We start from the raw sequence: 14098 nt of genomic DNA on the forward strand, positions 1-14098 counted from the left end.
GATGAAACAGGGTGGAGGACACGCACTAACCATGAGTTATATCAATTATATGAAGACCCACCAATGGTGAACGAAATAAAAAAGAACAGACTACGTTGGGCAGGTCACCTTGAAAGAATGTCAGACAACAGAGGGGCGAAAATCGTATACAGGCAAAAACCAAAAGGCAGGCGACCCAAAGGCAGACCCCGAATGCGATGGATAGATGACGTGGAAGCAGATCTGAAGCAGCTTGGGGTTAGGGCGTGGAGACGAAAGGCCCAGGAGAGATCTGAATGGAAGGATGTGTTAAAGCAGGCCAGAGCCCTCCATGGGCTGTAGCGCCACTGGGATGGATGGATGGATGTTTACAAAGCACTCTCAGTGACTATATCGAAAGTGATACACATATTAAGACCCGCGGGCCAATTATGTCTGGTATATATATATATATATATATATATATATATATATATATATATATATATATATATATATATATATATATATATACACTTGTTTTGTTGATTTGACTAAAGCTTTTGACATGGTCAGCAGAAGTGGCCTTTTCAAACTCCTGAGGAAAATAGGTTGCCCTCCCAAACTACTGAAGTTAATTGAGTGTTTTCACGAGGAAACTAAATGTACTGTCAAATACAATGGAGCCCAATCAGCACCTTTTGAGGTTTGCAGTGGTGTCAAGCAGGGATGTGTGCTCGCACCTACTTTGTTTGGCATATTCTTCTCTTGCCTACTGCATTATGCGTACAGCGACATAAACGAAGGTGTGTTTCTCCATACAAGATCCTCTGGAAAACTATTTAATGTATCAAGGCTGCGGGCAAAAAACAAGGTTAGGAAGCTACTCGTCAGGGAACTCCTGTATGCAGATGATGCAGCTATTGTGGCTGATTCTGATATTCAGCTACAGTCCATGGTTGACAAACTATCTGCTGCTTGCCAAAAGTTCGGCTTAAACATCAGTCAAAGCAAGACTAAGATACTTGTCCAAAACACAAACACTGCACCTCAAGTAAGCATTAATGGCCAACCACTAGAAATTGTTGATCACTTTTGTTACCTTGGCTCCATCATATCCAACAACACTCTACTGGATAAAGACATAAACAACAGGATAGCCAAGGCAATGGCCACCATGTCACGGTTGCAGAAAAAAGAGTCTGGGACAACATATTGCTGACTAGCAGTACTAAGGCCCTAGTCTACAGGACCTGTGTGTTGAGCACCTTGCTGTACGGAAGTGAAACATGGTCAACCTACTCATGGCAGGAAAAAAAGCTGAATGTCTTCCACCTCCGATGCTTAAGGCGGATCTTTAAAATAAGGTGGCAAAGATAGGATAACCAACGAGGAAGTGCTACATAGAGCAGGATGCCAGGACATCCGCTCTGTTATCAGCAGCAGACGCCTTGGCTGGCTTGGCCACGTTCGTAGAATGCCAGTAGGTCGACTTCCACAGGACATCCTGTATGGCGATCTAATAGAAGGCAGGAGAGCCGCTGGTCACCCACTTTTACGTTATACGGATGTATGCAAACGCGACATGAAGCTCTTCAAAATCGACACTGGCAACTGGGAAGAGGTGGCACTGGACAGATCCACATGGAGAGAGAGCATAAAGGAAGGGTCACAGATTGCAGATGTCATACACAACAGAAGCAGAAAGAAGGGTGAAAATGCAACGGCGCCTGGTGATTATATATGCCCAACCTGCGATCGCAGCTGTGTATCAAGGATTGGCCTCTTTACTCACAAGAAGTTGCAAAGGGAAAAGATCGTCTCTCGAGACGTAAAATGCAACAGATATATACACTTGTTAGTAGTTTATATGATTTACTAGGATCTTGTTAACTGACTGTGATGTTCTTTTACTTTTTAATGGTATTGTCCATTTTAAAATTGTCATTTTTTTTACCTCAACTAGCTTGATAGCATTGTGCTACTTTCCGATTATGTACTCCAATATAACTCAATAATACAGAATAATAAAAGTCAAAACATATCTATTATTTTTTCAAGTTTTATTTTAAGTTTCCATCTTCCAAAATAAGTTTGAATAAATTAGTGACATCATTGAACTGTACAACAAGATATGAATTTCATAAGTGTATACACACACGACATTCGTACACAAACCAAGCACATAACAGTGTGTGCATACCTTCACCATACATTGCCAGGCACCGTGTTCAACACATATCTCATTCTGACCAATATATTCACACACGAACACACACACACATTCATCAGTGAAACAAACACTCTTACAGTTTTTGAAACAAACCAAACAAAGATGAGCAATGTAAACAAACAAATATGGAAAGGACTTTTCAGTCAATGTTCTAGTGACCTGTGATACTGAATGAATCCTTCAACAAATATGTCGCTGACCCAGACTCGGTGGTTAAACGGTATTGCGCTTGGCTTCCGAACTGGGGTTCAAATCCTGGTGAAGACTGGGATTTTTAATTTCGGGATCTTTGGGCGCCTTTGAGTCCACCCAACTCTAATGGGTACCTGATATTAGTTGGGGGAAAGTAAAGGAGGTTGGTCGTCGTGCTGGCCACGTGACACACTCGTTCACCATAGGCCACAGAAACAGATGACCTTCACATCATCTGCCCAATAGACCACAAGGTCTGAAAGGAGGGATTTTACCCAGCCGTGAAAGATCTTTACATTCAATTTCTTACATTTTATTCTTACATTCATCGAAACACACAAAAATGACGACCACTATCTAAAAATTTAATGAGTTCACATATTTGAACCTGAACCAAGCAGAACAAGTCACGAACCGTTTCTCGTTCGGCTTTTCTAACAGCAAGTAGCCTTTACCTTCTATGTGTAAGTATGACCTGACACTGGTGTAAGTATGACCTGACACTGGTGTAACGCTTGGCTAACGTGTGCGATGTACTTTAGGGTAGTTGAAATTCCCGGCGGTCAAGGTCGTTTCTTAGGTAAATATGAACTCATTGTGAAACCACAGATGACGATGTACTTCTTGCAGGCTCGCAGCTCTGTTACATTCTAACCCCCCCCCCCCCACCCCCTCATATACTAAGATTGAAATCAGCCCCACCCATCTCGTGTTGTTCATCATTTCAGCACCACACTCTCATTCATTCACACACACACACACTTTCTTTCTCACAATGTCATTCGAAGTGACAATAATAAGAAACGCAAGATGTCGTAATGTCATGCCAGTCATGACACTGTTCATACCTCCCCCCCTCCCCCCATCCATATCACCCACAGACGACATACATCATACACGAGGGTGACTGGGTGGATTTGGGGGGGGGGGTAGGGACTTTAAAAAAAACAGAGAGACACTCTCACGCAGAACGAACCAAAAAGTCAACTCAGGGCAAAGCGACACAGCCAATGAGGCGATGACATAACTAACAATAGACTCGGGGACAACATGACACGACGTGACACAAAACTACTGACACCAGACGCTCAGCGAATGTTTTACAAACTGTCTCCTGCATCTTCTGTTTATTTACAATCACAAAGATAAAATTAGCTATTTCACAATTCCTATCAATAAGACATTTAAAAAAAAATGTATCAAGTTGGCAACACATCAGCCTCTTTCATTATTCATAATTATTTATTCTAAAGTATTGTCAACAACATACATTGCTATTTGGGTCGGAAAAAAAACTGCTAATTGAGTGCATCTGTTCAACTGTTCCAAATGGATGTGGCCAGATATGAAGATATGGGCTGACCCACGGTGAATTTGAGCCAAAATATTGTTTTTTATAATTCTGACATACATAGTAATAAGCAACCAACCTTCGTCCCTAGTTTTAAGTGATTAAAAATAGAATCTTTTGTACAAATTATTAGAACTTAACTCTTTCTCTTCGTATTTTTTTACCACATTCTGGTGGAATCAACGTTGGTATCATCAGTTCGAAGAGAAAGAGTTAACAAACAAACAAATATATCGTAAAAAGTGGAACAGATATTTGATATTACATAGACATTTTGGCGAACATCATTCAATAAATAAACAAAGAAGCAATACTACAGACCACAGTACATGCACAGGACAAGATATCTACACATATCTGAGCTCTCATAAAATAAAGTGTACAAATGTAACATGGCAGACGTGAGATAAAGAAATAAATATATAATAGTTAAGAAAACTTTTTTCACATAGACTCATCTGCCCAAACTTTCATATACCATACAACAAAAGCACCAGTATGAGAGTGTCTGTTTAACTCATGGTTGAAATCCTATAGGAACACGATTTAAAGAATACTTGTTTCATTGTTATTGGTTTACTTTTTTAAAGCTAAGTCTAGTAAATTACAGTTTTTCTTTTTTTTTTTTAAATCTACTGGCTCCTCTTTTCAAAGACATGTAGATACCTATATAAGGGGTGGGGGATACGAAGAGGAAAAGGTGGGAGTCTTATAAATATATGAAGTATCAGATGCTAATGAAGATAGACTTGTTCATTTAAAAGTGTATATTTACTAACGCAGGACTTTGCAGTTAGATCAAACCAGCATCTTGTTTTAATACTGGTCAACAATACTCGGTGAAAGAATCCAAAGCAGAAACAAGGTTATCAAAAATAATGAAAGTCAATCATCACAAGATTTGCAATAATATTAACAGTTCTATTTATAGATTATCACACTAAAGCTGGGACGCCCTTGGCGTAGGCTTTATCCCAAACAGTCACAGCGGTATAGGGGTGCCCTTGGTGGCACTGTCCACTTGAGCTGACCATCACTGAAGGGTGGACATGGCCTGACCTGTCTATTTTCACCGTCACGTCTCGGCCCAAACAGGGCCCTTTGGAGACGGGCCGTGAGTCCGGTGCTGCGTGGAAAGAACATGGTTTGGTTGTGCCGCCGATGCTTCCGGGGGCGTGAATCTTGATGCAAGCGTCCCCGACCGTCGACCGCGAGTAGCCAGTGGCGTCGCTGCGGCAGGTGGCCGAGCTGCAAGGTAGTGAAGTGTTACTATGGTGACAGTTGCCCCCGCTGCCGCTGTGGTGATAGCCGCTTCCGCGGGCACCGGGCAAGTTCGTGGGTGGGGGGTCGAAGGCGTCACCCTGAAACGGGTGGCTGAACTGTTTACCGGAGACTTCGTTGAATGGGCTGTACATGGTGCTACTGCTGTCGATGATAGGCCCAGGGGCGTCACTGTACAGCTGGGGCCACAGCTTAGCAGGCTTCTCGTTAAAGAGTGAGCAACGCTGCTTGGAGTTCTTCCCCTCAAAGTACTCTGTAATGCACATGTGGGCTTTCGTGAGACTCCGCTCACGGCGGACCTGCAGCAGACGTCTGTGGTGACGAGAGTCCGTTCTGAGCAAGTGCACTGCCAGCAGTACCAGCAGCACGAGAATAAATCCTCCGGCTATAGGCACCGCAATAACAGCGGCCTTGAACCAGAGGTCAGGGTCGTCGTGATGATTCTTTGAGTATACTGCATTCTCTTCGTTCGATGGTGCGTTTCCTGTGAAGAAGAAAAAAAAAACGTTTGACCTTTAAACAGTTAAAATGCTATAAGAATGTTTACAAAGTAACTCCACAAGTTGGTAAATATTTAATTTAAACAAAATCCCGTCATTTTAACGGAAGTACTCTGTTCCTCCCCCCCTCCCCCGCCATTTGTGTACAGCGAATTATAATTATAAATATAACAAAATTGATTTTTTTTTTAAACTGAGGATGAAGCGATAATCAAAGCTAAATACTATAATATCAACTGTCACCTAACCCTAATCTTAACCCTAATCCAAACCTGTCAAAATAAAATAAACAAGGATGCGCGGTGGCTGAGCGGTATCGGGTTCGAATCCTGTTGAAGACTGGTATTTTCAATTTCTGAGTCCACCCACCTCTAATGGGTAATTGACAATAGTTGGGGAAAAGTAAAGGCGGCTGGTCGTTGTGCTGGCCACATGACACCCTCGTTAAAAGTTGCCACATTAAACTGATGAACTTTTACGTATATATATATACAATGATTCTTGATTCTGTAGTGCCAGAGAATGGTAACAGCTTATGAATCCAATAATTATAATAATAAAGATGATGGTGATAATAATAATGACAATATCCGAACTAGTAATGGTAATTATTATTATTATTGTTATTATTATTACTGCTATTATATTAACCGTACTTATCAGAGTCGGAAGGAAAAGACTAGTCTATGTCTCAACGACATGAAACAGCAGAAGACTAAATGCATATAGGTCACAAGCTCTGGCGCATTGCTAAATGCTATGACTTAGCATATCTCAACTATGTGACTTAAGATCCCTAGAGACGATGCATTAACATAAGAATAAAAAAGGCACTGTGCATTAGAGACTTAATCGTGACTTGTAGTCCAAGAATGAAAAAAAACAAAAAAAAAACAAGTGGAGCCCACTTTTAACATCGTGAATGGCGTAGGGAGGACAGGGGCGTTCAATTCTTTATTATCAAGGAGTGGAGGTCAGAACCGCCCAGGTGGGCCGGCGGTAACAGTGGGGCGCCTGCTCGATGGATCGCCCCTCGTTTCTCAAATCACAGAACACCGGAAGACGTATTTTCCAGGACGTGTTCTCTGTCTGAGTGTGTGCGTCAAACGTTTGAATCTTGAGAGTCAAATAGCTCAAACATGACAAAGGGAGACAACCTTTACAAATAAATAAACAAACATAAAAAAAAAAAAAGGTTGTACAGGTTTAAACTTACTTAGACCAAGTGATGACAAGTGGATTATTTCCCTACAAAAGATTAACCGAAAGGTCTATATGCAGACACCCATAAACTAGAAATTTTGATAAAATAAAAACAGTTTTTAAAATGTAAGAGAGATAACTCGTTTTCCATACGCAATTTCCAGAAAGAGAACAATCAATAACTTAACAGTCGGAAAAAAAGAAACGGTTTATATAAAAAAAAATAGAGTGCTGCTTCTATCAGCACCCCCCCCCCTAACCCCAAACTAGATCTATATACACAGCAGATAACAAATTGATTCACGTCCGACACATTGTTTCGCTTTGCGATCATTTGTATTCTCTCCCTTTGTAAATAAGAAAATCCCCGTTTCATTATCCCCCCTTAAGTCAGCTTTTCTTTTCCTGTGCCTGGGCTGTGTGCTTAGTGAACTGCCTGATCTTTAACGTTCTGTTGTCACACACACACACACACCCACACACAGAGACAGACAGACACGCGTTAAAAAAAAACTTTCCCTAGTTTAGAAAAAATAAAATAAAATGGGGGGATGTATACAGTAGTCGAGTAAGTCAAATCCCCCAAGTGCGACAGTTAGGCGCCGTAAGCTTAAGGAATACGGTAGCTGGGGGGCTGTGGCTTTTCGGAAAATCAAGAAGCAGAAACAAGCCGAAGATAAACGGGCAGGGGGGGGGAAGAGACAAAGGCGTGCTGAGCAATGGTGGGAGACGTCTTGTGTTGTTGTTTTTCTTTCTCTCTTTAAGGCAACATAAATTATACAGGTCGTTTGCCACGTACGCCTGGGATAATTAACGGTATATTAATATTTTGTTCTCCTGGCGGGAGGACAGCTTTGAAGTGCGAGTCAGGTGGATCTACCTGGCCATAGTCATAGTTCTATTCAGCTTCAAGCTAAACCAAGATCGTCTGCGCGGTGATACTTTGAAATAAAGATATTTATATAATAAGATATATCTCGACTAATCCTAACTTTGAATACGATTATGATTTTTTTTTTGGAAGGGGGGGGGGGCAGGGGGGGTCTTGGGGATGGCGAATTTAACAAGACTCTATGGGTCTACATTTACATACAACTTAATTATAAATGACTATTTATGCTAATTTAAGGGCACGTGAGGTCTATGCCTCAGCTTCTGGGGGTCGTCAACTTTAAGGAAGATAGCGTGTGACTAACAATATTACAATTGCGCAGCATCCGTGAATGAAACCGACAGAGACAAAAGAAAAGATGGCGCCTGGAGCTAGAGCGAGACCAATCGTTATAGAAGGCCTGAACACTGACCTACAACGTCACAACTTGTGGGCTGTTTAGACCAATGGCTCGTTGCCACGTCACAAATTAGGAATACGTTACTTTATGAGTTTATATAAAATGTAGTTCACAGGAAAACCTTTTTCTGTAACTCTAATGAGCTTCATTCGTTTTTCTAACATTTAAAAGTAAAAAAAATGCTAAGTATTGGATACCTCTCACAAACCGATTGCCAGTGACCTTAAAGTGCCAAGATTGATAAACATTGAACAGGCAAACAATAGACATATAATTACAGTGTCATTTTCCCACAAATAAAGTGACAAAAGGATTCTTGTGCCAAATATATTGCCAACAAAAAAAAAACATTTGCACAAATCCTTTATTCAAAAAGATGTGCATGACCTACATTGTTGTAAATAGAGACATACTGGCCTTGGAGCGATCCTCATTAGCTAAGTTCTTCATTTATTAATGACACGAGGACTACTAATGGATCGGCTTTTTTTTTTTATTCATCACTTCATGCACGCGCCTCTAGCACGTGACAGCGTCATTGTTTCTGGTCAGAGCCCCATGACTTAAGTCACTCGGAAATGAAAACCGTGGGGTGCCTGTCTTGTGTGCAGCCCCCCTATCTCCCACCTTCTCCGCCTAACCAACCCCTTAGAGCAATTTAACATCTGGACGTGCTCACACGTTGACATAGCGGACGGGGGGGGGGAGGGCGGCGGGCGGGGGGCTATCTCTTCTTTCAGAACAAACACGCACGACCGACGAGCTCTTGAAGAGACCCTGGAACTCATCGCGACGCTGACTGATGACGCAGTCTTCGAGGGGCGGCCGACTGCTTGGCGTCAGCGTTACCCAGGGGACAAACGTTGGCTCAGTCGGAAGTCGACAAGCCGCGCAAAAATCAGTACTCACGCCTGGAGGTCTCGTGTGGAGTCTGGGTTTGAATTCGGGGCCATGTGCACGGAAAAGCTACATGTGTCAACGCTATCCCGCGCACGAGGTTCTAGTGTGTTGGAGAAAGAATTAAGTGACTAGATGTACAGGAGAAATGAATGACTGAGCGCATTTAGAAATGAAGGACTGAGCGCATTTAGAAATGAAGGACTGGGCGCATTTAGAAATGAAGGACTGAGCGAATTTAGAAATGAAGGACAGAGCGCATTTAGAAATGAAGGACTGGGCAAAGCGGACAGTTCGCCAGGGCACATTTTTTTTTTGGGGGGGGGGAATGTTCTTTTGCCTTTGAGTAATTTAAGATAAAGTATACCAGTACATAAAGAGACTGGGAAGCCGAGTGTATGTAGGGCGCAAACAAACGATGGACAGGCACTGTGATTATGTGCAATATTACCTGCTGTATTAATGTCGATACACGCCAAATTTTAGTTTTGCCCTGACATGTCACCAAGCTAGTTAGTTCTTAGTTCTGTAGTTCTTAAAAGTTATCAAAGCCTTATTTCAATGTCCAGTGGCTATCTAACATGTCGTCAAGTGTTAGTTCTTTGTTCTTAGTTCTCAAAAGTCATCAAAGCATGATTTCAATGTCCAGTAGTACTTTTACATGTCATCAAGTGTTAGTTCTTAGTTCAGTAGTTCTTAAAAGTCATCAAAGCCTGATTTCAATGTCCAGTGGCTATCTAACATGTCATCAAGTGTTAGTTCTTAGTTCTGTAGTTCTTAAAAGTCATCAAAGCCTTATTTCGATGTCCAGTAGCTATCTAACATGTCATCAAGTGTTAGTTCTTAGTTCTGTAGTTCTTAAAAGTCATCAAAGCCTGATTTCGATGTCCAGTAGTACTCTTACATGTCATCAAGTGTTAGTTTTTGTTGTTTTTTTTTGAACGTGTGTTGCATGACATCGATTGTAAGTCACATGCCTATATATATATGTAAATGGCTCAACAGTAGTTTTTTTTTTAATATCTTATCTTGAAACTGACAGGCTTGTAATCGTCATGTTTATGTCTGTCCCTTTTTGTTGTATGTCTGTTTCTGCCAATGTTGTGCCTTTGGATTGTGTGTATCCATTACCTTTAACAAAAGCCTTTCCCCTCATTCAAAAAACAACTGTGACTATTCCTCAGCAGTCTAAGCAACCATTGCCTATATAATTATGTAGTTTGCACTGAGGTGATTTTTTTCCCCAACAATGTGGCGTCTCACGTGTAACACATTCCCATCTATTCATGACATCGTCAATGACGACATATACCACTCATTTTTTTTTGGGGAATATCGAAACAGACAAAAAAATCGTCTAAATGACAGTAATCGATTCTTCATACTCCACACAAGGCAGCGAGTGTCGTGATCTCCAGCCCAGCTAACGTTATCACGAGTTGTGATTTATTATATCGATATCCGATCGACGTCCAGCTAGTCTCCAGGGCGCCACATCAGTTGCGACCCCCCCCCCTTTTTCTCTTTTTTTTTAATCACTCACACTGCAGGTTGATCCTCCTCTCTAGCGCCCCTTTCCTTCAACGTTCCTTTTTTTTTCTCCCCAAAAATCAAGGGCGGTAATCTATCAGAATTAATCGGAGAACAAAATGGGCAGAAGTGAGTATAAATTACTGGGTCACCAGGAAGGCTTTTTTTTTTCAGCATTGTGTGAGTGTGTGTGTGGGGGAGGGGCGATAGAGGGTGAAGAGGATGCAGAGGGATTATGAGAAAGTCAGAGAGGATAAGACACTGTGGGGACTATTTTTAAAAGCTTAGCAGACGATGTCACGCACTCCTTCAAATTTGACGGAAACCCGATATCTGGCCAGCAGACACTGCACACGGAGTTCCCGCCTGATTTCATTTATTTCCCTTACATTAAGGATGTGTGGATTATCTCCCTCTGCCCATTAGAACATCTAAGGGAGAGCATTTTTTTTTTTTTTTTACAAATGTATATTTGATATTGTGTACGACATAACGGCTAGAGTTTCGTCAGAACGTGATGGAGGTGAGACATCTTATAGTGGTGAGGAGGGCTGGGCGTGGATAGCACAGGTTTTAACGTGTCGTCTCTTTACTTTGTAGACTTGCAAACATCAACGTGGATTTACCCCCCCCCCACACACACACCCACATACACGACTATCACCACACACAGAGGAGAGAGAGCGAGAGAGAAGAGAGGTGGAAAAGAGAAATGCAGTAAAATAGTGAGACAGCGAAAGAGAGATACAGACAGAAAAATAGAAAGCCAATCTGAAAGAGACAAAGGCGGATATATATGCGGAAGCAGAGAGAATTATAGGGTACAGGTTTATGTATGTTGAGGGACATCCATATATACACTTAACCAAACAGACAGACAGGGGGTGCGGGAAAGAAAAGAGAGAGAGAGAGAGAGAGATTCAGAAAAAAGGTTAATGGAGACACAGAGAAACTAAGAGACAGAACAAGAGATGGAGAGATGAAGTGAGAGAGACAACGAGAGAGAAAGAGACAGAGCTTCAGAGAGAAAAAAATATACAGACATTCAGAGAAACCAAAGAGAAAGATACAGAGAAAGAGAGAGGTTCAGAAAAGGCAAATACAGTTAGAGAAACAGAGAGAGAGAGAGAGACAGAGACAGAGAAAGAAACCTACTTAAGGTCAGTTTATATGACACTAGATAAATGCGATGCGGTGTCGAAAAGTTGGAGAACCGCTTCTCTCGAAAAGACTATCCTCACCGTAATGCCTATTTCGTACCACACACACACACACACACAAACACACTCACACGAACACACACACAGCACTATTATATAAACCACATGAACGCATTCAGACTGTACCGTAGTTCACAAGTGCCCAGCACCTCATACAACGTACTTAAACCGAACTACCCATACTACCGTCCACTCTTAATACTTAATAATTCAAACTGACCGGGCTTAAGACTAAACACGAGAATCCCTTGTCCACTAAGAATATTGGTCCAGACACGTTGGCGACTCCAGTCCGAGAAACGGACACATAAATTCTGCCACTGGTACAACTCACTGGCATCGGATTTCGGTCAAAAGCAGCATCGCTCTCCCCAAGAGATTTATGGTCACTGGCGATTCCAGACTCTATAATTAATGTAGCAGTCGAAATGACCATAGACGAAATCGATGTTGCTTCATTTTGATTGTTTCAGTTTGACCGAAGCTTTGGGCGGCATTAGTTGTGATTATTGAGACGGGTGAATGGGATAAGAAGATCACTGCACCCAATACAATATAGGTCAGTGGTGCTATTTTGAGCGCCGATACAGAGCAAGGGAACAAACTCCCTCCTTGGAGACAAAAGCCGTTAACATCTTAACTAAGAGATTAAGAAGAGACATTAATTAAGCTAGAGCGCTGACATAGCCACCTTGTTAAAACAAGCAAATATACCTTAAAAAAAAAAAAAAGCTTATATACGGGAAAGCACCGCATAATCACTGTCATGACTCTCAATACAGTAAAGTTTATCTACCATGTTCTATATCAAACAATATAAACGAATTCAACTTGATCCGAGGATGGGAAGTTGGAGACAAAGACGTTTTAAAAGAATCCACCCAGACAGACACTGTGACAGTGAACTATTAATTTCAAGAGTACAATATCTCTGATGTAAGTCGTCATACGTGGCGTCAGTTGTGGACGGTCAGAGTGAATCAATCTTCTGTTTCCAATCAAGCTGTTTAGTTCACACGGCTACTTGACCTGTGTAATGTCAATATGAGTTACTTCCCCCCTCTCCTTTATATTGCACCTCATTCTTATGGCCTGTCTGTAAAACGGGTTAGAGCTAATAGATGAAAACACATTTATAGGTGATGAACTTTGAAATTGATCTTTAATCAGTCCGAATAAAAAAATATAAAAAACTAATGGAGAAGAAGAAAATCTTAAAAATAAAAAAAATAAAAGAAAACCATCATAGTTCACAATTTTACAGAAAAAATGTTTATCTATTTATGCAAATAATCAAAGAGCGTAATTATTACCTAATTAAAATCGGGGATTCTCTAAGTGTGTAGGCTTACCCTATTACAATACTGCTACAAATAACCAGATCTCTATAGCCACATCTTGCGTTTCTTCAGTGTGGCTAAATGACTATGTAGCATTAGGCTTTGTTTTCTGAATGGCATCAGCTCATCAAACTTTCTTTGTGTGGTGCTAGAGTCATAGTCAAACAATGTATGATGCTAAGCGCATGCTAGGCATCAGGCGCCGGTGTCTACGCCCTCTGTCTACGCTACTATCGGGTAATCTTGTGGCGCAATGGAACTGACGTAAACAGCGCCCCCCTTCGCCGTCATCCTCGGTGGTAGAAGACTTTGCCCCATCAGCGCTTCTCAAACTGCTCTCAATGCGAAAACCTTTGATAGTGAATGATCACTAGTGATGTATAATTAATGTCTTGACGCAATAACACGAACAAGAAGTAGGCCTAATAAGAATAATCTATTACTGTGTTTTCCAAACTGTGTCTAACATTGGAGAAATAACATTAAACGGGCACCGCCACTAAATCCACTTGAGAGCCACCCAAGTGTCTGCATCACTTGCTAACTTCTTCCATCTGCCCTGGCTCTCAGTGCGGGCTTATCTCCCGTGTTTATTCAGTGACCGGCATTCGGGATAACCACTAGCGCGGCGCCCTAATCAACAGCTTTAGACCTACATGGCAGGAGCGTGGGGAAGGGACATGTGTGTGTGGTGGTGTGTGTGTTGGGGGGACGTCAAGAGACTATTAAGATATTGAGCTAATCGATGAAATTCGTTTTATTGTTTATTGCACACGCACACACACACGCACTTTCCCTTTTGTTATTAACAATAGCAAACACAAATAATGCTCTAATGATCGATCGAGACTCTACATTATTCATTCAACCACTAAAATATAACTTCATGTGGTATAGTTCTTGTATCTGCTTAGTTCTTAGATTGCCATGTTATTACTTTTTAACAGTACAAGATACAACTGCAGTGTCATGATGTTTGGCTAATTGATATCGTTTTATTTTATATCTAACAATTCTAGTCAGCTAAACTCTTCATATTATTTAAATAGATCTAAGCTTTTCTGCAAAGATTTAAATTAAATTTAATGTTATTTGTAATTT

General features: G+C 41.3%; 1 protein-coding gene across 1 annotated transcript in view; it reads right to left on the bottom strand.

The window, feature by feature from the left end:
- Positions 1-2006: 2006 nt before the first annotated feature.
- The window catches only part of LOC106075226 (uncharacterized), a 55855-nt gene continuing 43763 nt past the window's right edge, over positions 2007-14098 (bottom strand). Inside the window, exon 3 of the mRNA XM_013236173.2 lies at positions 2007-5499. Within this exon, the coding sequence (XP_013091627.2) occupies positions 4670-5499 (830 nt within the window). The 3' untranslated portion in view covers positions 2007-4669. The remainder of the gene's footprint in view (positions 5500-14098) is intronic.

Source organism: Biomphalaria glabrata, chromosome 1 (genome assembly GCF_947242115.1).
Source record: "Biomphalaria glabrata chromosome 1, xgBioGlab47.1, whole genome shotgun sequence".
NCBI classification, from domain to species: Eukaryota; Metazoa; Mollusca; class Gastropoda; family Planorbidae; genus Biomphalaria; species Biomphalaria glabrata.